Genomic DNA, 27,573 nt, shown 5'->3' with positions numbered 1-27,573 from the left:
TTTGTAATTTCTGAAGCCAGAGTGTATTGATCTTAGAATTAATGATCTCTCAACATTAACATCTCTACCATACATTATATGACTACTACAGAAAGTGTGCTGATGGCATTCATAAGAGGTGACAGAAAGAAGGGCCTAAAATACAAGATGTCATGAAGGAAATAACAGATGCATGGGACTTTAACAATTAATTAGGTGTTTGGTGAGTGGCAGTTCTTGGAGAAGCAGTGTAAAGAAGGCACATTTACAAATTGTGTTGCTTTGGGCTGGAACCCAGGAGACTGCAGATGGTATTCTCAGTAGTTTTGGAGAATGAGTTAATGTATATATAATACTTAGAATAGTACACAGTAAGTGATTTGTAGGTGTTTATTATTGTCCTGCTTGTAAGTATAATCACCCATTTATATCTTCCTAAAATATAGGTTTGATTTGCTGTTTTGAATTTTATATAAACTAAGCATACTGTTGTATTCTTTTGTGACTTGCTTCTTTCACTCAGCATTATGTTTATAGGATGTAACCACTTTGCTGCTGCACCTGTAGTTAATTTTTTACTCTTTATAGAGTGTTCCATTGATTCAACAAACCATTATTTATTAAGCCTCTATCCCACTGACTGACATAAAGGTTACAGACATTGCTGCTGAGAAGTTTCTGACATGCTTTATGGTACATATGTGCAAGAGTTTCACTAACCTATTTGCCTAGGAGTAGCTTTCATGGATTACAGGATAGACACCTACCCTACTTCACTAGATAATATCAAATTTACCAGTCTACATTATACCCGCAGTGTATAAGATTCTCTTCACTCCATGCCTTTGCCTATATTTAATATCATTAGACTTAAATTTTTTAGATATTGAAGTATTTGCTCTGGTCAGGTATTTTTAACATCAACATTAATTTAAAAAATGTATTTACTTAAGAGACAGAGAGAGGAAGAGACAGAGATAGCTTTCTCACTCCCACCTGCTGGTTCACTCCCTAAATGCTTGCAATAGCCAGGGCTAGGCCAGGCCAAAGCCAGGAGCCCAGAGCTCAGTTGAGTCTACAACATGAATGGTAGGGATCCAAGTACATGGGCCATCACCTGCTGCCCACCAGGGTACACATTAGCAGGATTCAGGAATCAAGAGTGGAGCCGGGAATGGAACCCTAGCATTCCGATGTGGTACGTTAGCGTCTCAAGCAGTGTCTTATACTAAATGCCTGCCCCAACACTAATGTTTTCAATGAGTATCTCTAAAGAGAAAAGTCCTCTATTAACTTTTGGTTTGGTTTTGACTCATGGGATAGAGACACAGGTAGAACTCCTAATCACTGGTTCAATCTCTCAATTGCTTGCAATGATGGAGGTTGAGCCAAGATCAGAGTCAGGGGGTGGCTGGGAACTGACTACTTGAGGCCTCACCTGCTGTCTCCCTGGGTGTGGCTCTCCTGGAAGGTGGAATGAGGAACCACAGCTGGTTATCAAACCCAGCTCCTTCCATCAGGGACACAGGTATCAACTGCCCTCTTAACTGCTAGGCTCAGCACCTACCTACCTGTCCTGTACTTGTCGTCAGGACCATTCTATTGTGATGGGTTGTGTTCACTGCACCCTCTTTTCCCACTGTGGCTTGGGTCACGAGTTGAGCGCCACCTTGACCTGATGGGGTCACTATCCTTCGTTACTGCTTTGAATTGTGCGCGTCAAAACAGCTATCTAAAAGTGTTAGTCTTAAGAATCTTTAAAGGACATTTATCTTGCACGATTTTGGCATCAGTAAAATCTACAGACTATTTTAAAAATAAAAGTCCACTTTTTTCCCCCTTTCTAGAATGTAAAAGCATCCTCCAAGAGGCCGGAACCCAGACCCTTTACTCCTGAACAATTCTTTAGAATTTTTAATAGATCCATCGATGCCTTCAAGGACTTTGTGGTGGTATCTGAAACTAGTGATTGTGTGCTTCCTTCAACGTTAAGTCCTGAGAAAGGTAAGACATATAGCATTTCCAGTTTAAATGTAAATATCAGTCTTGACTCTTACATGTGTAGAGCAGAACCCACCTTTGACTAAACTGTACGTGTAGCCATAAAAGGTGCATGTGTGTATGTCCAATAAAAAAGCAACTATCAGTGGCACAGAAACTAATGATTATATATATCTTGGTTTCTAAGCCAAAACAGTACTCATAATTTTCAATTTAAAGAACCGTGTGTGAATAAGCAATACGTGAGACAGGTACTCATTCTTTTTCTGGTATTTGTTAGTCATATACAATTATATTGTTCTTTACCTTCAGTCTTAATGTTTATTTCTCAAACATTTTCCGTAAGGTCCTAATTGAATCATGAATTCTGCTCCTCACCTGTTACTCTGTGGTGACAACCCGCAGCCCCACACTGGGTCCCAATAGCACAAACTTGAATTTCACTGCTTTCCTTTTTAAATGACAAGTGGCCAACAACTGGTCATTATTCATATTTATTACCATATGTAGGCCATGGATTTCTGACCTGTGGGGCAAATGTAGTGAACTTCTTCATGAAATAGAGCAGCAGGACTCAGTGTGAAATAAATGGGGTCTGAATCATCTCGATTTGGGAAGTGGACCTGGCCTGTACGCTCGTGTTGTCTTCACCTTTTGGGGACACTGTAATTCATATAAAATCACATAACACTGACGCATTATTGCTTTCTATTTAGATTCCAGAGTCAGTGTCACAAAACCATTTATGTTACCCCCTGTTGCAGCCAGCTCCCTTAGGAATGACAGCAGTAGCAGTAATAGTAAGTACTCCTATCTGATTTAATGCATGCACGGCTCCACTTAGCACCCATAGGAGTATTGCATGTGCTTTGAAGGAAGTTTCTACAATTACTACTGTTCATACTGTTCTGTTGCTGTTCTTCCTTTCATGGTCTTCCTGAGAATTAAATATTAGTTTTGTAGAACTGGGTTTCCCTAGAGCTTGAGATTTATTTGCAGAATTGGGCCAATACATTTTCTGCTAAGATTATTTTAAATAAGGCATGAAATTAAGCTTGGAAGTGTGTTTTAGACTTTTATCTTTGTAGACTTGTAAATTATATTTGTGCTAAATTGTATTTTGTAAAATGTATTTGACAAAAATGGAATTCTTAAGTTGAAGGTAAAATTGCTCAGTGGGTATATTTCCAAGGGTGTGTTTCTATCTCAGTACTTACTGCTCTTGTGTTTTGGAAATTGTATGTCTTTGTTACCTTTCTATAAAATTGCATGTTGGAAGAGAATATACTTCTTTCCCTGAAGTTTCTGTCCTCTTTGGCCAAGAATGTGGTTCCCTAGAAGACTGTGTCCTCTTTTCAATTCAAGGCAAAGGTCATTGCAAAGGGTATTGGATTTATTAAATTCCCTCTAGCTCCATGGAAGCTGAAAGAAGAATAGAATTATCTTGTGAGCTTAGCTAAAAAAAGTCTTCTCTTAAGACATAAATGGGGCACTGCCATTTGTTCAAGGACACAGAAGACATCCGTGTAAAGTGGAGTAAGCAGTTTATTACAAATCCACACTAGCTGTCTATAATGCAGAAATTTAAAAAAAAAAAACCTCTAACATACAATTTGTTTGGCAATTTTCCCCACCAAAAGCTGACCTGAACTGAGATTACTTATATCTTTAATTCTTTTAAAAGTGAATATTTAATATGTTTTATTTCAGAAATATTAGAGTATCTGATGGCAGGATGAAACCCAGAATACACTGTGGGTAGTACAGAACATACAGTATTTGCAGGACAGAATCTTCTAAAAATCTATAATTTTGGATTACATGCCACATCAGATCTGAAGTTATAAAAAGGGATTGAGCCTCAAATGTGTCTTAGTTGATTAAGTTCTCTGTGAACTTTACTAATCTTTTCAAAGCAGCAATTTCAGCTTCTTAAATTCTGCTTATATTTTATTTATTTCTAACCTTTGCTATTTCTTTCCTTTTATTCACTTTGGGTTTAATTTACTCAGCTTGTCATACCTTCTTAAGGTGGAAAAATCAGTCATGATTTTAAGCAATTTTTCAGTAGTTGTACACTCTTGAAGAAATAAATGCCCCTGTAGTACTTGTTTCAATTGCATCCCACACCTTTTTTTTAACTCAAGAGGCAAAGACAGACAGTGTTCCCGGCTGCTGGTTCACTCTCCAAAGGCCTGCAATGGCCAAGACTAAGCTAGACTGAAACTGGGAGCTGTGAACTCGGTGTGGCTCTCCCACATAGGTGGCAGGAGCCCAACCACTTGAACCATCACCTACTGTATCCCAAGGGCTGCATTAGCAGGAATCTGGAGTCAGGAGCCAGAGCCAGGAATCCAACCCAGGCTTTGCAAAATGGGATATAGGTGTCTTAACCACTAGGCCAAATGCCTGCTTGTATCCCACATATTTTTATAGGTTGTGATTTCATTATCATCTTTTTCAAAATATTTAAAAATTCTTATGATTTTTCTGATTTGTATTATAGAAATTAGTTTGTTGATATTTTTAAAATTTTAGATTTTCCTAAATATGAAATTTAGATTTCTCTAGTTGTCTTCTAAATTAGTTCTTTTATTGCCAGAGAACATTCTCTGTAATCTTTAGAAATTTATGAAGACATTTTATGTGTATTAGTCAATGATTGGGTGTAACATTCTCAAATCTGGTCAAAGTAGTTGATAGTGTTGTTCCTATTTTCCCTATCATTTACTTATTGAGGAAGGGGAATTAAAAGTCTTTCCTTTTGGTTGTGAATTTATCTGATTCTTTTTTGAAAGAAACATTCATTTATTTGAAAGGCAGAGTAACAGAGCAAGTAAAAGAAGCAAATATACATTGCCTGTTATATACCCACATATTTATTATTTCCTGTACACTTCATTCCCACTTGAAAATCCAAGTTGCCATCTGGTGTTAATTCCTCTTAGGCTGAAAGACTTTCTTTTTGGTTTCTTGTACTACAGATCTAGTGTCTACAAATTCCTTTTTTTCTTTTAATTAGAAAATGTCTTTATTTTGCTTGCATGTAGCTGCTACTTTTTTAAAAAAAGATTTATTTATCTTTACTTGAAAGGCAGAGCAACAGAAAGAGATCTTCCATCTGCTGGTTCACTCCCCAAATGACTGCAACAGCCAGGCTTGTGCCAAGCCAAAGCCACATCCAGAAATTCCAGCTGGGTCTTCCATGGGTGGCCCATGGCCTCCTTCCCAGGTCCATTACGAGGAACCTGGATCCGAATTAGAATTGACAGGAATCAAACTGGCACTCTGATACGAGGTTACAAGCAATGGCTTAACTTGCCACACCACAATGTCAGCTTCATAGCTACTACTTTTTGCTCGATATTATGCCTTGTGTTAACAGATTTTTTTTGTTTTGAGTGGTTGATTTCTACTTGTCTGTTTTCAAGGTCACTGACTCTTCTCTCTCCCATTTCTAATCTGCTGAATTTTCAACTGGTGAATTTTTTCATTCCTGATTTTGTATTTTGTGTTCTGGAAACTTCCATTTGAATACTTCTATAATTTATATTTCTCTGCTGAGATTTTCTATTTGCATAATTATGACAATATTTTCTTCTTTTCTGCCTTAAACTTAATTATAATAATAGCTGCTCTGAAATTCTTCTAATTTCAACATGTAGGTTGGTTTCAGTGGAGTTTCATTCTCCCTGATATGTGCCTCATTTCCCTTTAAATAGCTGGTGTTTTTTTTTAATATAGTCTGGATGTTACGTCATTGAGTAGCTTCCAGATGTTGTAGCATTTCTTTGGAGGCTGTTTTGTTGGAGGTTCAGTTACTTCTTTCTCAGGCTTGTTTTTAAACTCTCTTTAGGATAGGGGAGCCATAGACTTACCTAGAGCATGAAAACCTCAAGATATCCCTAGAGTACTCAGAAAGTCTCTCAATATTGTTTCTCCGAATTTATTCGTCCTTTATTTCTGTATGACCGCTAGGGTCTCTGTTAAGATTATAGCTTCCTAGCAGTTGTCTTCTTGTCCAGTTTTGGGACATATCTTGCTATGCACATGTAGCTTATTTCACCAATACCTTAAGGAGAGCTGTCTGGAGATTTCTGATGTTCCTTCTCTGAACAGCTGCCTTCTTGCAAATAACTCCACTCGCCCATCCCTGCCATATCAACAACCCCAAATTTCAGTTTCCTGCTCTATCTCAGTGAGACCACTGAGCCTTGCTTGGGCTCTGTCTTCCAGTCCCCAGTTTAAATGTGCCTCCCAGCCAGAAGAGCTAAAAGAAAGTCTAAGCCATCCCTGGCCTCCCTTGGTGAGTTTTCTCTGAAGAATTACATTTTTGTGCTAATTATTGACTAATTTCTGAGAGTAGCTGCCTCATATAATTTTCCAGCATTATAATTATTTAGGTTCAGAGGGCCTGTTTGCCACAACTGTGGTTGGAAGCAAAAGTTTTTCCTGCTAACTTTAAAAGATAAACTAAATGTAAAAATCCTATTCCATCTTGCGTCTATATGACTGAGGGTACATTTTAAATTACAGCATGAGTAGACACCCTTCTTTATTTTTGTAGCATATTTTTCTTCCTTTTTCAAAAACTATAGTCTTATGTTGTTAGCAGCTTTTGGCCATGAATATGTCAGTTAGATACTTGTGTAATAGACAAGCTTTCATCTATGGAGTACATGAAATATACTCCCTTTATATTAATTTAAAAGTTTTTAACAAATTAACTGATAAAAAAAGACAAACTTATACGGTACTCACTCTCTAAGAGAAACAGATGTGAATAAAATGTCCATGGTACAGTGTATAGTATGTAATATGTATAATAGAATTATGTAAATGTCTTACATTGTAGCATAAAAGAGTTAAGAGGGTTGTTTCGGTTGTTGTTTTTGGAGAGGGATCAGGAAATTTTTTTTTTTTTCACAGGCAGAGTTAGACAGAGAGAGAGAGAGAGAGAAAGGTCTTCCTTCCGTTGGTTCACCCCCCCCAAATGGCTGCTACAGCTGGCGTGCTGCGCCGATCCCAAGCCAGGAGCCAGGTACTTCTCCTGGTCTCCCATGTAGGTGCAGGGCCCAAGCACTTGGGCCATCCTCCACTGCACTCCCGGGTCACAGCAGAGAGCTGGACTGGAAGAGAAGCAACTGGGACAGAATCCGGTGCCCCAACCGGGACTAGAACCTGGGGTGCTGGCACTGCAGGCGGAGGATTAGCCAAGTGAGCTGCGGCGCCAGCCTGGGGTCAGGAAATTTTAAGGAAGCATGCTAGTTGTCAGAAATTCAGACCCAAAGCTGGCTACGCCAGTCAGAGGACCAGGATTTAGGAGGGCATATTCCAGAGATGTGAGAGTCCAAGGGAGAGTTTTGGGATAATATACAAGCCTATTATTTATCCAGAGGGAACCATGCTAACAATAGTAATATTCTCTATTCCAAGTTGCAGGGATGTTAAAAGATGTTTAAAAGATGTTTAACTCTGAGATCCTTACAGACAGTATTTAATAGTACAGAAAGAAATCCGTGCTTTGACATTGCCTTATATATCTTCCAGAAGTACAGACTTGAATCAGACTCCCTGGACTCACATCCCAGCTCTAGCCCTTAACTCGCTGACTTTGGACAAGTTATTTAAACTCTCTTGACAACTCCATCCAACAGAGAGTCATGATACCGCCTTTGCAGGGTTTCTGGGAGCTTTAATGAGTTTGTACACATGGGCTTGGTGCCAGGATTGGAACTCACCACTGATTATAAGAACAATTAGATGCAGTGAGACTATGGAGCCATTCTTATGGTGATACTGTAGTGAGCATTGGGTCTGCTCCCTAAGCACCAAGATCCATATTCACAGGCATGGCATTGTTCCTAAGCAGGATTACTTTAAGTTCAGTAAATTGTAGCAGTGTTTCGTGCACCCTGTTCTAGATGTTGGTCATTATTAGTCATACAAATAACTCAATTCTAATGAATTTTGGACAGGGGATAGTTTTAGTATTGATGAGAGACAATTAAGGTGGTTAACCTGGGAATTTGGGGTTACTCAGATTCTGTCCAGGTGAGCTCCCCGACCTCACCAGGTCTCGAGAGGCAATCTCTACAAAAGCAAACCTTTGTTAGCAGCCTGGGCTTTGGCTTCAGGTACCCTTCCTGTGATTCAGTGGTTCCTGGTGGATAACAGGAGTGGCAAGAACTGGAGAGCCACCCCTGCAAGTGCAAGTAGTAGTGTCCCTGGAGAACCCACGGCCTGGCCTTTAAGCCCTATGCATTAATAAGAGAGAGAAGAAAAGCAGGTAACATTGACCGTCGAAGAAAGTGACGCTCAATACCTCTGAGTCTTCCCCTACCTATCTTTGCTCTTCCTCTTCCGCCTTTCTCCTACAGGGGAATTGCTGCAGTGTCATAATCGGGTTCTAGGACTTTGTACTGGCCCACAGACCTAAGGATGGAACTGTCAGAGTGGTTAAAAAGTCGCAGCACTCTCAGAGAGGGAGTATAAGCTTTCCATAGCCAGGTCTCCGACATACCTTTGTTTCAGACTCTTTCTTAGATTATATATCCTCCTGCCTGAGGAAGGTTTTGGGTGGCCAATTCTAAAATATAATCACTATCTAGTAAGCTCCTTCTGCTTTTCGTCAGTGGGTCAGTTCTTTTCCATGGTCTGTGTGGTGACATCCAAGACTTGGGTTTGGCCATTGGCTAGAACAGTAAAGAATAAGGGAGTTGGCGGCTTCAATTCCAGTGCATTTGGCTGATCAATCATAGGAAATAAGAGTTCTCTATAGCACCATCTTAGTTCATTCAAGTTTTACATTAGGGTTTGGGGACAAAATATCCATGGCTTCCTTTGGGCTCTGCACACATTGGTTGGGGCCTTACCAGGAGGTCACATAGTAAAATCTATCACAAATACGTGCCAGCAATTCCAGTGGGCAGTGGAGGCCATAGCAGATGGGTGACCAAGGAAAATCCAAACACAAATCACCAAAATATGTTTGACATGTAGTGATACTAAAATTCCTAAAATGATATGAATTGCTTATAACTCTGAATCTGCTTTCTCATAGAAAACACTTTTACAAATGGTAGTAAAATCCCAGACCAGCCCATGTAATCATATACTTTTACAGGTGTGTTAATAATAGTTCTATATCCATTATGCCAAATCCCATTTTATAGCTCAGACTTTATTTTGCTGAGAAAATTCATGTTGAACTCTAGTTTGAGGTGCCTGAAGCTCCCATGGGGCTGTAGAATGTGGTAGATCAGAACAACTGTGAGTCTTTTTCCGGAGGCAGTTCAAGGTTACATAAATGGATGACCCGCTCCCAACAAGTCCCTGCACAACCTTCTGCACCCTGTACTAGCTGTAGATCTCTTGGGAAACACGGGAATCATAGAATTAGGGGATTTCCTGCTCCCAGTTCACATATGGTAGGGAAATGGCAATTCATTTTGTCATTACACTAGATAAGATCTGTTTCTTATCTCAGGTTAATTCTGTGATTGTATTTTTCTCATAAAATGTTGACACACATGCAGTTAATAAGTTCTTTTATATGAAGTACTTTATATGTTACATAAGTAATTGTTGGCTGACCCTTAACCCAAATACCATTGCAGAATTTGCCAAGAGCAGTCCACTTTACCTTGAATTAGTTTACATTTTGATCATATAATAGTCAGAAATTTATAATTTCTAAATTTATGGTAGCATCAAAAAACCTGCAAATCTAACTTGGGAAACTAGCATGTCTGTGTCAGATGAGCTCCCTGACCCCACCAGGTCTCTAGAGGCAATCTCTACAAAAGCAAACCTTTGTTATCGGCTTGGGCTTTGGTTTCAGATACCAGTCCTGTGAGTCACTGGTTCCTGGTGGATAACGGGAGTGGCAAGAACTGGAGAGCCACCCCTGCAAGTGAAAGCAGTAGTGTTCATGGAGAACCAAAGGCCTGGCCTTTAAGCTCCATGCATTAATAAATGAGATAACAAAAGCCGATAACACTGACCATTTCAAACAACCACATTGTTCTTTGTATGGAGACACATAAAAGTAAAGTCAGAATAAGCTTCACATTGGGAGGAAGAGACCCCTGTGAGAGAGGTGCTTTATTTAATCTGGGAATCATTCTGCTTCTCATGGAAGAGTGAGGCAGGACCAAGAAAGGTTTCCCACATCTCCCCTGTTTGTCTTCTCTGTCACTAAGTTCTTATTTGGAGTTATTTAGTGTGGAATGGCACCGGTGCTCTTTACCATTGTTGGTGTTAGTTTCAACTTTTCCAACATAAAATGTCTGAAAAATCAATCCCTTTGTCCATGGTACAGTGCTTGGCCCTACCTAGCATCCCATGAATGTGTATGGAGGATGTAAATGAGGGAACATCCGCGAGTCTAAGCATGAAATAACTCTGAATGCTATAACCCACAGTGCAAATATAATGACAATATTTGAGGCAGGCCCAAGATAAGTGAATGTGTACAGATTTTGATCCAGGTTGTAAAAACTTATCTTTAAATTTTCTGGGCAAGATGTCAAAAAGAAGAAAGTGAAAAGACATTAGAACGCAGAAGTGTAGGAAATAGATTTGCTTAATAGTATTATATCACCCCCACCCCCCTCCCCAGTGTAAGGTGTCCAGTGCGTAACAGATCTTCCCAGGCAGACGAATCAATTAATTCACAGGCTTTTATTGGGGTTCCGCTCCCGGGCGAGGTTCCCCGGTCCCAACAGAGCAAGAGAGCGGGGGCCGGGGAAGTCACGCGTCAGAGATTGGGAGAGCTCCTTTTATAGATTCAGGGCATGGGGGTTAAAGGTTGAGGCGGGTCTGATCCTCATTGGTTGACCTTTAGGCACCTGCAGGAACCTTGACAAGGACTTTCTTCCCCGGAAGTAGGCCTCTCCATTCCCGGAAGTGTAGGCCTTCCCTCCTTGCGGATCCCAAAGCTACCACTCAGGAGTATACCAAGTCTGTGTTATTGATGCATCAACATTAACTAAGTCAAATCTCTTTCTGTCTGTGGAATTTCTTCCCTTTTCAACTGTATTCATGTTTTGGAGGTCACATGAACTTATATTGCCTTGTTAAAAACAGTACTCAGCAGAAAACTCAGCTTTTTAAATACTTTAAGCAGATGTAGGTCAAGAATACATTATGGAAACAGTTGGGATCAACCACAGTATAAGAGAAAAAGGTGTAGGATGGATCTGCTGTAGTGACCACTGTGCTCTTTAAATTAATTACAGGCAAGGCTGAAAGTTCCATTGCAGACTCCAGCCTACAGTGGGCAGCCATGGCGTTGCCAGCATTCTTTTCTCTTGTAATTGGCTTTGCTTTTGGAGCCTTATACTGGAAGGTAAGTGCTGCTGTTCTTTTTTTTTTCCTTTCCTCTTTGCCAACTTTAAAGTTTTTTGTTCATACTTATTTATATAAAGGATTAGCACACAAATTTCCCTTTTCCAAGAATGGCTCCGCCAAGAGAAAATGAGTTTGGCCCTAGTGGTTTCAATAGAATTTAGATGTTAGAAAGGTTCTCACCACTGCTCATTATGCTTTGGAGAAATATCAAAAGGAAGAAAATAGGCTAAAAATCATCTGTTGTGCTGAAAAGATAGAAATGCCATTTATGTTACTGCTATTTTGAATTACTGTTCTTTGTTGTCTTTTTATTGAAGCCTGTCTAAAATTTTAAAATGTGCTAAATCATCATGACTCAGCTTTTTGGAAATGTCTTTTGAATCTGATTGCTATTTAAATCTGTCAGTTTTTTTATTACTCTTTCGCCTCCAACAACTAAAAATGTTGAGTTGATAACACTGCATTTTTCATAATTTTTATTGTAAAATATTTTATATGCTGCATGCAGAAAAAGTTATTGGTGTTTTGGGCATACAATATAAAAGTGAAGACCACTTACTTCTTAAATATTATATCATTCAGTAACATTTTTACAATTTATGTCATTCTTCTTTTCCCAGAAGAAACAACCAAATCTTACAAGGGCAGGTGAAAATATACAGAGTAATGAAGAGGATAATGAGATAAGGTATTTTGTTTTGTCAAATGTGTGCATAAGGAAACCTGCCATTGCCATTTCAGAAACTGTGCACGCACGTGCTCACAATATCTTTAGTTGTTCACTCTCATGATGCAGCTCCCAAACAGTACATCTCAAATCGTCAACATGTTTCTGACCTCTCACTCCTTCCTCCTATATCTCCATTGCCCTGTAAAATGCTTTCACAGAATCATCTCTGAAGGCACATTTTATTTTTATTTTCTACACTATTGCTAGCTAGACATACTGATTTGTTAAATTCTGTTTGGCAATGATCACCTTTGTTCATGCCTTTATTATCTGTTGTCTAAGTTGCTACCACAGAATCTTTAGTTCTTCTTAAATTCACCCTATTACATTTCCCTGAAAAATCCCTTCCTAGTCAAGATACAATTGATGACTTTTTTCTTGCATACTTAATATATTGTTTGCTTCAGTCTGGCTTTGAGGGCCCTTAACTTTCCTTATCATGTTTAGCATTTTTCACAAAAGACAAATAAAATTATTTTAAGATGTCTATCCATGTATTATAATTGGCCCTGATGACTAACTTTATTCTGTCCCTCCCAACACTTATTCTTTCATTTACCTTCAGCTATAATTTTAACTTGGCCATGGTACTTCCTCTCATGTCATGCCTGTGTGTATACACACACTCATTAAGTGCATATAACCATTTTTAGTATGTATAAATGTGTATATATGTATGTATATATAATATACATATTGTATATGTATATATAGATATGTAAATATTATATACATGTATATAGATACATATATATATATATGGAGAGAGACAGAGAAATTTATTTTTAAAACTACTTGAAAAGACCATGTTGAAACAGATAAATCCTTCTGTCTTCTCTGTGATAATACTTAGGAAGGTCAGTTGCTTACCCCATTTTGCAATCTTTTACTGCAATATTTATAGAAAGACTGCCCTTTACAATGCCCAGATTTTGGTGTACTTCAGAATCTGTTCTAAAGCAAATCACCATGATTCTTGTTGTTTTTCAGTATGTTGCAAGAAAAAGAGAGAGAGTTTCAAGAAGTGTAATTGTGGCTTGTATCAACACTGTTACTTTCGTACATTGGTAAGTTTTTAGAATTCAAGCTGAAGGAAGTTAGCAAAAACTATATACCATCTTAGATGCCAAAATTAAGAAATAAACTATCAAGTCTTCCATTGAACAGATACTGGTGATTTAACTGAAGCTGTTACATAGTTGAACTGCACATATTTAATTCATTGTGTAGTCTCATGTTTGTTTTTTTTTTTTTTAACTTTTATTTAATGAATATAAATTTCCAAAGTACAGCTTATGGATTACAATGGCTTCCCCCCCATAATGTCCCTCCCACCTGCAACCCTCCCCTTTCCCACTCCCTCTCCCCTTCCATTCACATCAAGATTCATTTTCGATTCTCTTTATATACAGAAGATCAGTTTAGCATACATTAAGTAAAGATTTCAACAGTTTGCTCCCACACAGAAACATAAAGTGAAAAATAATAGATGATTTTTTAAATGATGATGAAATCAGATCAGACCTATTGTCATGTTTAATCCCATCGAGAGTCAAGTTGGGAATTGATAATTTTTTCTTCTTTTTTTTTTTTAACAGAAGATCAGTTTAGTATACATTAAGTAAAGATTTCAACAGTTTGCACCCCCATAGAAACACAAAGTGAAATATACTGTTTGAGTACTCGTTATAGCATTAAGCCTCAATGTACAGCACATGTTTTAATGGTAAACAGTATTAGTCCTGATTTATGAATTCATTTTGTATGAGAGATATACAAAAATTAATAGTTAATTGTTTACCTGGACTATTTTTGAGGCTAGAAAAGTAAAGGACATAGAACAACTTAGCACTAAAATGAAATTTTCTTAATGGAGGAAAAATAAAACCAATTTCAATTAGTTGTGGTCATCATAATATGACAGTATCCCATTTGTTAGATGTTGCGATGAGAGAAAAATCCAATGGTTCCCTGCTGTTTCAGGGAAAAGGGAAAAGGTCAAAATACCTTACAATCAAGAGATTCGAATTTCAAGGTAAACCGCCACATGCCGCAAGGTGGGGAATAATTATGCCTCATCACAATCCAGATCCCAGGATGCATTGAATACAAGCCAGTAGCAGATACTTGTGATTGTGTGTGTCTGTTGTGATGGGGGGGGGGGGGGAGATGTAGCCAGAAAGGACTGGTATTTGCTGTCATGGGTCCTATCTGCCTTCTCTGCTCCCAAGCTGCAGAGTTGAGGATCTCATGCAATGGTGTTAACTTGACCTCATACTGATTTACTCTGTCCTCACTGCTGTTCATTTTGCTGTCACTCATGGAACCCTGAGCCCGTTTTCAAGGATAGCAAGTGACTGTTTTCTCCTCTTCCTACATCCTTCTTTCTTCCCTGCCCTCCCTGGATGATGCCAGAGGATCAATCACTCGTGGGTATTACCAAGACCGCCTGTGGTGAGCTCTCCCTTCTCCCCACAGGTCACTGTCCCTCCTACTTTTACTTCTGCCCTAGAATGAGAGCTTTATGCCCAGATTGAATCTTCCTCAGGGAAGCTGTCACAGTCTCTTCCTTCCTCTAGAAACCCACTTTTATTGTTACAAAAGATCTTTTTTTTTTCAACAAGCCAACTTAACAGACACAATGATGACTTAGTGTATTCCTGTAAAATTTTAGTCTTGTTATTCTTCAGACTTCTTCTTCTGGTTTTTTTTTCTGCATTTTTTTTTCTTTACAATCATACCCTTGGTCACTGTGTCCCAAGCATGTCTAGCAGCTTCTGTTTTTTCTTCTCATTATTTTAAGCTTCTCTTTAGACTCTCTCAAATAGTGAAAATGACAGAGCCTCCATTTGACTCTTTATGAACTTGAAATAAACTCATCTTTTAATTCTATTTGCCACAAACTTTTAAAAATGTGTTAGAGAGACAGAGAGAAAACCAAAGAGCTGGTTCACTCCCTAGATATCCTCTACAGCCAGGCTTGACCTTAAACCAGGAGCCAGAAATTCAATCCAGGTCTGTCCCCTGAGTAGCAGGTAGTTGTCTTTTGTCTTTTTTTTTTCTTTTTTTTTCTTTTTTTTTTTTTTACAGGCAGAGTGGATAGTGAGACAGAAAGAGACAGAGAGAAAGGTCTTCCTTTTTGCCATTGGTTCACCCTCCAATGGCCGCTGTGGCTGGCGCGCTGCGGCCGATGGCAGGAGCCAGGTGCTTCTCCTGGTCTCCCATGGGGTGCAGGGCCCAAGGACTTGGGCCATCCTCCACTGCACTCCCTGGCCACAGCAGAGAGCTGGCCTGGAAGAGGGGCAACCGGGACAGAATCCGGCGCCCCGACCGGAACTAGAACCCCGTGTGCCGGTGCCACAAGGTGGAGGATTAGCCTAGTGAGCCGCGGCACCGGCCAACAGGTAGTTGTCTTGAGCCATCAACTGCTGCATCCCAGGTTGCATATGAGCAGGAAGCTGGCATTAGGAGCAGAGCCAGGACTGGAACCAGGCACTCCAGTATCGCATGCCAGCATCTCCACCAGCATCTCCACCAAACATCTGCCCTTCCTTCACACTTTTTATTTTCTAGGGCAAGATTCTCCAAGCTCAGATCACCGTTCTTCCATGAAAGTCATTTCTCTGCCCTTTGACCCCTATATGAGCCTCACTGTTTCCTTCTTAACTGCTATTTCAGTTATTTTAAAGCCAGATATTCACAAACCACACATTGATTTGTTAATTGAGTCTTAACAGCTCAATTAATGTCCTTTGTTGCTTGCTGTTACATGGTTAATTATGTAATTTTCCTTGTGGGACTTGTCCTGTGATACTATGAGAGTGTGTTTATGATGGTGAAGCCAGGCCACTTATTTAGGAAGGAAAAAGATGGCATTTGAAAAGCAACCACAGTCCAACAATTTCTGGATATTTCTGTTGCTCTGTTGATAATGTTCAAGGATCAGAACTGAGTCTGTGTAATTCTTGTTGTATCCCCAACACCTAACTTGCTGCCTTCGCAATGTATTTTCTCAATGAGAGACTGAGTGATTGATCCCTAAACAAAAGTTCAACTGAGTAGTAAGAGAAAGAGTTCTGCAGTAGAGTGTTTACTGTGTGTGTGTGTGTGTGTTTATCAGTTGGATTTGGTCAAGGAGACAGCATGGTGTGTAGAGAAAGGAAGAAAAGTCATACGGAAAGCCTACTGTTAATTTTTTAAGTGTGAAATATTACTAATATATAAAATTTATCATGTTAGACAATCGGGTGAAACTCATCACACTTACTGAGTGTCAGGGTGAGACTGGTGGAATGAAGTGGCTAACTCTTCAGAGAGTACCATTCCCACCCTGCCCACAATGCACCACCTGCCATGCTTCAGCTCAGATACCCCTGCCTCCCACAAGCTGCCTTCCCAAAGGAAGCTCATTATTTGTGGTTACATTTCAGATGATTCTTGGTAGGACTTACATAGATACTTTGTGTCCTTTCCAAAACCATCAACCCTAAAAGGGCAGTATTCCTTTCTGAACAAGTAATATCATTTATACTTTGCACATATAAGTGATATATTAGCACTTGTTAAATACATGAATACAGAGATTATTGTATCTTAGAGATTTGAAATAATGTAAGAATAAAATTTATGGATATAAAAATAAACAAACAAAACTCTGAGTGTATAAATAAGAATTGAAACCTAAGTATGTAAATAAGAGTCCAAATGCTGAGAGAAAAGTAAGTAAAGAACACAGGCGGAGGAAGTAGACAGCTTATCACCATGACTCTGGAAATCACAATTTCAGAATGTGTATATACATGTGTCATTTCTGATCATTTACTGACTACCTGTTGTATGGAGAAAAGCCTTAAGTTTTAGCCCTGAACTAACAGAGGTTTAAGACCCTCTAAGTACAGTGGGTGTTCTGGTGTAGCAGATGCAACCACTGCCGGGGATGCCCACATCTCAGCTGGATTGCTGGTTTGAACCCTGACTTGTCTGCTTCCAGTCCTACTTCCTGCTAACACATCTTAAGGGGCAGCAGATGATGGCTTTAGGGCTTGAGGCTCTGCTGCCATGAGTGAGATGTGAAGGAAGTTCCTGCCTCCTGACTTTAGCCTGGCTCAGACCTGGTTGTGCTGCCATTTGGGGGATGAACCTGTAGATAGAAAATCAATCTCTCTCTCCCTCTCTCCCTCCTTTTCCATCACTTTACCTTTCAAGTTGATGAAAAAATGAAATAAGCATTTGTAAAAAAACATATTCATAATTAAAAATAAAGAAAAGTAAAGTTCTTGAAGCAGGCTACTACAGATCTTGTTTGTAGAGAGGCTTATGGCAGAAACAGTTTCAGGAGAACAGACTAAAGTGGTAGAAGAAAGACTTCCAAAAGATAATAATCATGGTGAGAAGTACTAACATAGAAATGAGATGTGGAGTCATAATTCTGTATTGAAAATTTATATATAACTTGCAGTCATTTTTTGGTTAACATAAAGGGGAAAATACAGGGAATGGCTTAAGTTTATAATAAGCATTTTTCCATGAAATGAAAATTTCCCAACTAAAATAAATTACATCTAAATATTGGAACATTAGAATAGAAAGCACATAGAACAGTTAATTCTCTGAAGGAAATGACCCATGATTGGGAAATGAAGAGAAAGAGGGTTTAAATTTAAATATTCATTTAAAATTTAAGTATTTAAATATTTTAATTTAAATTTAAATATTTTAAATTAAATATTTAAAATTTTCATTTATTTAATTTATCTCTAAGGCACAGAGAGAGACAGAAAGAGATCTCTCATCTGCTGGTATACTCCCCAACTGCCCCCAACAGCTAGGACTGGGCCAGGTCCAAGCCAGAGGCTGAGAACCCAATTGGGTCTGCCACATAGGTGACAGGGACCCAAGAACTTGAGCCATCACCTTCTGCTTTCTAGGGTGTGCATTAGCAGAAAGCTCAAGTCAGACTGTAGCTGTCAATATCCCAAGTACTGGATCTTCTACGCCTTCCCAGATGCATTAACAGGAAGCTGGATTAGAAGCAGCATAATTGGGACTCAGACTCAAACTCTGATATGTGATGACAGCACTGCAAGCGGTGGCTTAACCCCCTGCACCATAACACCACAACTCCCTCTCCCCAAAAATTTAATCATAAGGAAAGAACACTAGAAACAAAAGAAGTTGCCTTTCAGAAAAAATTTATGAAAGCATTTGTATGAGAAAGTAAAAATATACTTAGTCACCTAGCTGATGTCAAGTATCCACATGTGACATTCTACAAGAATATTGTGTGGATTGGGTTGTTTTGTAAGTATAGTTCAAGAGAAGAAAATAAAATAGAGGTCAATTACCTTAAAATTTTCACTTATGTTAGTGTATCAGGTGAAAATTTTGCTATTCATTTTTCCCACTAATGTGATCTCCACAAACTAGTAGGTGCATTGTTGAATGCAAAGTTTAACCTAGTTGTGTCTTCAAATTGTTTATATCCTAAAAAAAGCAAATAAGGTAGATGTCTAGTAATCAATTTTAAGAAGTAAACTCTAAATTTACAAAGTTTAAAAAGCAACAAAAGTAGATTGCAAAGAGCATGCAATAGGAGATTCAAATTGGGACCACTGCATGTGGTTTAATAAAATGTAAACTCAACACAGATCTAGATACTGATGTGAATGGCATGCCTTAGAATTGTGCATTTAATTACAATCCCTCATTTGAAGGGAGAGAGAAACTGCTAGCAATAGGAAAGGGGTCTTATTTTGTAGGGGATAGTAGTGGCACTTGTATTGAGCTAGACCTTGAATAATTGGTATAATTTTATTAGCAATAGGGAAGAGTCAATTTAGGGACTGCAAATGGCATAAACTAAGTCAGAAAGGCCCAAAAGTACAAACTGTGTTCCCTTGAACCATTTGTGCAGCTGGAGTCCAGTGGAAATTTTACAAAAAGAGCTGGAAGTACTGAGAGAAAAGGTATGCATTAGTTTGAACAGGAATTTGGATAATAGGAGCAAGATTTACATTCCATTGGGTAATATAAAGAGCTATTTTGGGGAGCTTAGAAAACATGTAAGTGATACAATATAAGCTGAGCTTTAGGAAAATAAATCAGGTGTTGGTGTTTCCAGATGGATGGGAGTGAAGAACTGGAGGAAGGGAGTCCACCTAGGAGCCCATCTGGAAGCTGGGTGAAAATGATGACCTGGACTAGGAACTGGGCCATGGAAACAGAAAGCACAGACCATCTTGGAGACACTGGCAGTAAAAAGAATTAACAAATCCTGGAGCTGACGCTGTGGCGCAGCAGGTTAAGTCACAACCTGCAGTGCTGGCATCCCATAAGGACACTGGTTTGAGTCCCGGCTACTCCCCTTCTGATCCACCTTCCTGCTAATGTGTCTGGAAAAGCAGTGGAAGGTGGCCTAAGTGCTTGGGTCCCTGCACCCACATGAGAGACCCAGAAAAAGCTCTGGATCTGGGCTTTCGCCTAGCCCAGCACCAGCCATTGCAGGCCATTTTTGGAGTGAACCAGTGGATGGAAGACCTCTCTTTCTCTCGCTGTCTCCCTTTGTGTAACTCTTTCAAATAAATAAAAAACAAATCTTAAAAAAAAGAGAGGAAAAAAAGAATTAAATCCTAGTTACAGATGGGATATAAGACTTGATAGAATTCTAGGATGATCTGGAATTTTAAAGGACTTGCCAGGTGTCAATGCTACTGAAAGAAAATGGAGAGAGGTATTTGGCATAGCTGGTAAGAAGCCACTTGGGATGCCCACATCCCAGATTGGAGTACCTGGGTTTGAGTTCCGACTCGACTCTAATTACTGCTGCCTGCTATTGTACACACTGGGGTGCAGCAGGTGACAACACAAGCGCCTGGGTCCCTGCCACCCACTTGGGAGACCCAGATGGAGTTCCTGGCTCCTGACTTCAGCTTGGGCCAGGCCCAGCTGTTGAGGGCGTTTAGGGAGTAAACCAGTAGATGGACTGTATTTCCATCTCTTTCCCCACCCTACCTCCCTTTCAAAAAAATAAATTTTTTAAAAAGAAAAAAAGATGGGAAGCCAAAAGAAGGAGCTGTTGGTAAATATTGATGATACTGACCAGTGTCCAAATATGCTAGACTGGAACTTCAGAAAGCAGTCTGGGCTGGAAACAATTGCCTTGGGGTTTGAGAGTCATCTACAAGGAATCTTAATTGAGACTGTGGGAGAACGACTACTTCTTCATGGCAGAAGGCCTGGTCTGGTTGAGAGTAAATAGCATGGGTTTGTAAACACTCCATGGTTTATTGATAAGTATAGAAAGCAATTATAATTAGAAACTGGAAGCATCCGGTAGATCTGAGCTAGGGACAAGCTCAAGTCAAGGTGAGACATGTAAGGCACAGGGCACGGGGATATCTGGTCACTAAGTGACAAGCTGTGTGACTCTTCACCAGCTACCTCCCCAGCATTTTTTTGAGTTTTGGAGGCTTGTTTCTGAGCTTTGTGTCTGTAGACACCTTGCGATGCAGAAGACAAGAGACACTTAGCTTGGCCCTGGCTCTAGGACTTTAGCTGTAGGATCCTGAATGATTCAGTTGATGCCTTTTAACCCCTAGTTTTCATATACAATGAAGGGATAATACTCACCCTGCTTTTCTTCATGAAGTTGCTGTAAGAATCTAGGGTTATCATTATAAAAATTGTAGTTTTGTCCTACGGGAAAACAGTTGTCAGGTTTAAAGTTTATTTTCTTTGCTAAGTGACCCGGGGACAAAGTCAAAAATAGATTCCCAATCTTGCTTTTCCACATTTAATAAGGTTTAGAATTTCAAATTATTCATGGCTTTTAAAAATATTTTCTTTTTTTTTTTTAATTTTTTGACAGGCAGAGTGGACAGTGAGAGAGAGACAGAGAGAAAGGTCTTCCTTTGCCGTTGGTTCACCCTCCAATGGCCGCCGTGGCCGGGGCGCTGCGGCCGGCGCACCGCGCTGATCCGATGGCAGGAGCCAGGAGCCAGGTGCTTTTCCTGGTCTCCCATGGGGTGCAGGGCCCAAGCACCTGGGCCATCCTCCACTGCACTCCCTGGCCACAGCAGAGAGCTGGCCTGGAAGAGGGGCAACCGGGACAGAATCCGGCGCCCCAACCGGGACTAGAACCCGGTGTGCCGGCGCCGCTAGGCGGAGGATTAGCCTAGTGAGCTGCGGCGCCGGCCTCTTTTTTCTTTTGGTGATTCTCTTTTGCTTTTCTCAACAGTGCTTTCTTTTAAAAATATCTTTATATATTTTTGGACTTTCACTGTCTCTTAACTTTTCTTTCAGAATTTAATTCTTTTTGAAATACAGGTTTTCTAATTTCTAGAGTTTTCTGTTTGGTAAACTGTCATGTGATATCACTTTTATTATTACAGAGAGAGAGCCTGGGAGAAATTCTGGCCATTCTTACTATTCACACTCTGGCAGTTTATAAATATTCTGTGTAATGATCCCACTATTTTGAAACTAGTGCTCTATGATGCAGGAGTTGATAAACAAGGGGAAAGTAAGGAAAGAAAATGTGTAGGGAAGATGAAAAAATGTAAAACATGCATTGATTAGGAGCTCTGATTTAAAAAAAATATTTATTTGACAGGCAAAATGTGTGTGGGATGAGGTGAGAGAGAGAACACACTCTTTCATTTGCTTATTTACTCCCCAAATACCACGACAGGGCTAGGCCAGGATAAAGCCAGGAGCCAGGGATTCCACACAGGTTTCCCAAGTACTTGGGCCATCACTCACCGCCTCCAATGTGCATTCACAGGAAGCTCAATCAGAAATTTAGTGTAGCTGGGAGTTGAACCAGGCACTTGGATATGGGATGCATCCATCCCTAGTAGGGGCTTAACCTGCTGGGTCACAATGCCCACCTCAGGAGCTGTGATTTTAGGTAAACAAACTCTCTAAAATAAAAATGAAGTGGAAACAGAAGTAGAAATACTTTATTGAAAAATGAAAAATCTGAAATCTCAGTGGTTTAACACCAACACTGGAGAACTAAGCCAAAAGTACGGCTTTCCTGCATGGCCAAGTACAACCAGCTGTGTTAAGGCCAAGTGGACCTCCACAGAGGCTGTGCGACTTCAGCCTTTCTGTTTGTGAATGGAAACACTGAATGAGATCTGGCTGCCGCTGTCTCTGCAGTTGGGAGAACTGATTGATAAACGTTGCCTAGGCAGTCACAGTGCCAGCTCCTCTGGTTATGAGGCTGCTGTTGACTGGTGCCTCCGAGCTGCTTCCCCACCTCCTCCAGGTATTCCTGTCATGGTACTCCCATCTGTCTGCACTTCTGTGCCCTCCACTCGAAGCTTCTCTGCTTACCACCTGTCTACTGTTTATCTCTTGTGGCCTTGCTAGAGAGTTCAAGGCTAAACAGGTTGATAATTCTCTTATTACAAACTGAGATAATTAGCAGTGTGCATGGGGGTATATAATCCTCTTATTGTATACAAACAGATAATTGGTAGTATGTTTGGGGGTGTGACAGTTGAAGAATATTCATTTATCCTTTCTAATGTTCAAAAATATTATATGCCAGGAGCCTATCAGGGTTATAAATGATAAGATGAGAAGACTGGTGGTACAATTAAAAGATAGACAGAGCTTCCTACCCTCGTGAGGGAGAGAAACAATAAACAAGAAGTAAAGTAACATAATTTCAGATAATATTGTATTATCACAGAGATCATATAAAGTGACTTGTCATTGCAACTAAGAAAAAATATATCTTTTAAGCTATGTAAGTGAAGTGGACATTGCAAGTCTGCTGCTCACTCTGTGGTGTTATAAAATTCAGCTGTTGAGAGTGTAGAGAAGGCAGATAGCAGACATACCATAATCTCTCTTTTTTTCCTTCCTCTCTAGGCTGGTAACAGTTCATGTTTGCTTCATAAATGAAGCAGCTTTAAACAAATTCATATTCTGTCTGAAGTGACAGACCTCATCTTTATCTGTTCTTGCTACCCATGACTTTATATGGATGATTCAGAAATTGGAACAGAGTGTTCTACTGTGAAACTGGCACTGGATTCGTCATCTGTCAAGAAGACCTTGTGTGGAGCAGGAGTCTATTTTACGGACCTGGGGGTCTTGTGGTCTCATTCAGAACTTGCAACTGGTGTTGGGAGAGAAGGCTCTAGAAATGTCTAAGTGCTGAGAAACCACAGAGCTCTATTCTTCAGTGACACCCTGAAGCCTGTAGTTATCCCTGTCTCTGCAAATAGATTTCAGCCTGAATAGTGGGGGTAATAAATTTTCTCAAAGGGATCTAGAAAAAATTAAGCAAAAACTCAGACACATCAGCCACTGTACGATGTAAACAGCAGTGGAAACTAAGTGATCACACGAGGCCACAGGTCAGCTCTGTAGTTGATGATTAACGGTATGGGTTGAATCTTGATATCTTCCTGATACAAGCCATGCTCTCCCGTATTCCCCTAGAAAAATGGATATGGTTGGCTGGTTCTATCCATGCAGGGGAGCCAGTCCTGATTTAGAACAATGACGCCTAGGCAGAGGGGAGACTCACAGAAAGTCATCGCTGGGAGAACTATGAGCCCTGAAGAGCAGAATGGTCGGTGAGGAGGACGTCCGGCACCCTTATGAAGTCTGCCTTTTCCCCTGATCACTGGAGTGTATAAATCGTGTTTGCAAGAATATATTATGACATGTCTATATCCTAAAAGTATTGCAGAGTTATGTAAAGGGACATGGGAGAAAATGCTGAATGTATGAAGGTCCCATCTTCAATTTCCACCATGGGAGAGAGTAAAAATAAATTATGATATTTGGTATCTAAGGTTAGGAAATCTCACCCACCTGCTAATACAGGTGTTGGAAACTAGGTTCCTTGGCTTTTATAAGAATGCAAAGAATCAGGAAACTTTAGTTATTTATAGTATAATCGCCATTGTCTGTTTAAATGATCTATTTAAAATCAGGCACTCTATATTCATTAAGGTTTATGAATTAAAAGTACAAAGAGAGCTTTATGTCATTATGCATGTCAGTTTGCTATTTAAAAAGTATGACAGCATTTGTCATATTGAAGTGAATTTGGCAAGAATTCCCACGATGGACATTGTGCTTTTAAACTAGAACTTGTAAGACTCTATGTAAATTTCCCTTGCCAGTTATTTTTAAAGTCAAAGGAACATCTTACTAATCACAAGGAATGATTTTCTCTTGGCTTACTTTAATGAATTTAACATACTATGAACCTACACATATAGGAATCCAAAGTTTTCCATTTCAATTTAATCCTTATAATAACGGCATTGCCACATCTACAACAGTAAGATGACCATTTTCAATAGGGGAATACAAAATTATATGAAAAACTAAATGCCAGCTTTCCTTTGATCTCAAAAGCCCAAGAATTTCTAGGCCAGTTGGATTTTAGCTCATGTTGAAAGCTATCCCAAATATAATGCTAGTAAGTGGCCTTCGCTCTTTTGTGTACCAAAGAGCTCATATGATTTCTATAGTCTTTTTCTTCTTGAAAGTACTGTGGCTCCTCAACACTAGACATTTCTTTAAGATACAGTCCACATGCTTTGAGAAGGTGCATTAATTGGTGCAGGCCCTCAGATACCAATGGTGCAATGAATTAGTAATAAAACCAGAAATCACTTTAATTGTTGAAAGGACCTGTCTTGGTGTGTGGCATTAATTAGGAAAAGAAGAAAATAGATATAGATTAGGATAACAGTGTAGATCATGTATAGTTGGAGAAGACTGATACATTTCAATCTAGTGGTTTGATTTATTTAACCAATGTCTTCATTTTACTTGGATGTATGACAATACTGTTTAATGAGCTTGAGAGCACAGTAAATGTACTTTTGTTCTCAGCGTTAATAGCTGGGTTTTAACACTCAAGGACAAGGTCTTAATCTGTAGCATCAAATGAGTAATTCACTAAGTTATGACAGCTGGCACAATAGGGGAGGGGAAATGTGTCCTGCCTATTGAATGTATTAGTTTATTGAAAGTTAACTGAATTGCCAATTTTTAAAACACTGAAGTTCAATAAAGTGCATGAACAATAGAAAAATGCTGAACATTATTTTGGATACTAGCTGCTTGGGCATTAACTGCGTCATGTTTGCTTTGAGATTAAAAAATATATGTCTTTGCTTATTTTATCCCATATGTGTCCTGAATAGCCTTCTTCATATACTGTGGGAAACTCACATTGACATGGTAAATTATGAAATCACCTTTTAAACTAATGTCATATATCTGACAGCTCTCTCTTAAAATGTTTCAAAATTATCTTTTGAAACAGTCCCAGAAGTCTGCAGATTCTAACCTATAATGAAAGCTTTGCACCTCTTTGAAACAAATCCAGTCTATTAAGAAATTGGCTCTGTGATAAATGGGGCCTTCCCAGTGAAACTGAAGTGTTCCTGGACACTGTGTCATAATTAAATGTGCTTATGACCACACTGGCATTTTGTAATGAGTCAGAAGCAAATTGATTTCTAATATAATAAGAGAACAACTTAACTCTCTTAAAAAGGATTATATAAGTGCAAAATAAAAACATGACAAAGTATGAAGTATTTGCTTTTAGTAAGGGGGAAACACACATCATTAAATTACTTCAGAGAAACTTTGTGGGGCACTTTGGTGGTCTAATTCAATTAAAGTTATAATGCATAGAAAAGTTCATTCAAAAATCCTGGGCATTTCTTAATGTTTTTCTGCAGTTATGTTTTGGTTTCAAAATGTAACTCCACTATGGGGCTTTTAACCATTCCCTATGTATTCTTCTTTAAGATATATGTTCTTCAACAAGGTAGTTTTGGCAGGGTGAGACAGTGTTGGGAAAACTCTTCACGTGCCTGCACACTGCCATTAACCGATGTGGTAAATCACCTCCTCCTTGGATCTCAATTTTTTATTTATCTGTATGGCAAACTTGGAGGTCACGCCTTAGGGATGAGCCCTTATTCCTATGAGTCCATAACTGACAAAGAAGATAAAATAGAGTTGAAACTATCCTCGGTCTCTGTGAATAAGTATCTTGACCATAAAAAGTCATTGCTGTTCTTGTTTCTAATGTAAATAGGGTCCATTAGTAAAACTGAAATTTTCAGTCTTAAGTAGGGGGAATTGGATAACCATTTACACAACAGATGGCTTTTACCTTTGCTTAAAAAAACGTTTTGGATCACCTCGGAAGAATGAAAACCAGCAATGCAATTTAGTCATTTTTGGTTGGAAGAGATACTATAAGATGTGTGTAACATTGGGAAATGCACCAAATTAAGCATTTAAATGTGTTCATTTTATTGAAAGCTGAAAGCAGATGGGAGATGCTCATAAACTTTTTGAATGCCAGATCTTTTAGAACCAATGTATAAAGAGGTAATCTATAAATTACATTTCAAAATTGGAAAAGGAGATACAAATTTTAAAGTAAGCCAACTTATCTCTGACACAATAATTATTTTTAAATTGGCCTTAGGATAAAACCATTCAGATTGAAATTCTACCTACCTAGTTGATTCACGGAGTTTGACCAAGGAATTCATGGTGTTGCTGTGTTCAGTTGACTATCTTGAAACGCCTTTGTTGATAAAGATAAAATAGTGGTACTTTCACTTCATTGCAAGATGTTTAAAAAATGATCCATACTGAGATGGATACTTATGATCCTAAAATGTTTGCTAAGCAATGTAAATTTATTTATAACTGCCATCTCCAACATCTTATGATGTTGTTTTTAAAAATACACTTAAGGTAATTGCTTAAACTAAAAACCATGATATTTTCAATTACTTGATTTCTGAGCTACCAGACTCACTAAATAATAATGTTCCAATCAAAATAGTCTATTCTCCTATATTCTAAGGATTAATGTGTGATTATAGTGTCCACTTGCCACTGGTTTTTAAATCAATGGACTTGAAAGTATTCAGACGTTTAGATGGATGCACAGATATATTACTAGTTCAGTCATAGATTGGAGTTTGCATATTGTAATGTAAATGTATGTCAACACTATTCTAAATAGTTTTATTATGACTGAAGTTTAATTAAATAAAAAAGGTTGTAAAATGTGATGTGTATGTGTATATACTGTATGTGTACTTTTTAAAATAGGTATATGTCCTGACCCTTTTTTATACAGGTTTGAATTTGAAATTACATTATATATACATATACTTTATTGTTCTAAATAAAGAATTTTATGCACTCTCATCAGTTTGCCCTATCATTTGATATTTTAATGTTATCACACATCTTCACAACATGATTGAGCATTTATTAAAGTAAAATCAAATTTCCCATGGAAATGTATCATTAATCTTGATTTTGTCAAACTGTGGACACAGGTGATAGATCATTCTAATTCAATAAATATTTATTAGTGACTCAAATTAGTAAAGACAATCAAGGAAGGTAAAGTTGAGTAAACCCATTTTTTGCTCTCAAGAGGCAAAGATTTAAAGACCACTGTTATATGTATGAAGTTATACTCA

The 27,573-nt window shown here is 38.8% G+C and overlaps 1 protein-coding gene and 1 long non-coding RNA gene across 3 annotated transcripts in view; one reads left to right on the top strand and one right to left on the bottom strand.

Annotated features, from left to right (window-relative positions):
* The window catches only part of KITLG (KIT ligand), a gene marked incomplete at its 5' end in the record, with an annotated part of 37,611 nt that extends 24,517 nt beyond the window's left edge, over nucleotides 1-13,094 (top strand). The window contains 5 exon segments of the mRNA NM_001082223.1: nucleotides 1,827-1,983; nucleotides 2,697-2,780; nucleotides 11,223-11,332; nucleotides 11,955-12,022; nucleotides 13,055-13,094. Coding sequence (NP_001075692.1) covers nucleotides 1,827-1,983; nucleotides 2,697-2,780; nucleotides 11,223-11,332; nucleotides 11,955-12,022; nucleotides 13,055-13,094 — 459 coding nt within the window.
* Nucleotides 1-27,573, bottom strand: part of LOC127491170 (uncharacterized) — a 392,060-nt gene that overhangs the window by 347,678 nt on the left and 16,809 nt on the right. The window lies entirely within an intron of this gene.

Source organism: Oryctolagus cuniculus, chromosome 11 (genome assembly GCF_964237555.1).
Source record: "Oryctolagus cuniculus chromosome 11, mOryCun1.1, whole genome shotgun sequence".
Taxonomy (NCBI): Eukaryota; Metazoa; Chordata; class Mammalia; order Lagomorpha; family Leporidae; genus Oryctolagus; species Oryctolagus cuniculus.
Note: the sequence above shows the minus strand (reverse complement) of the source record. Positions and strands in the feature narration are given on the sequence as shown.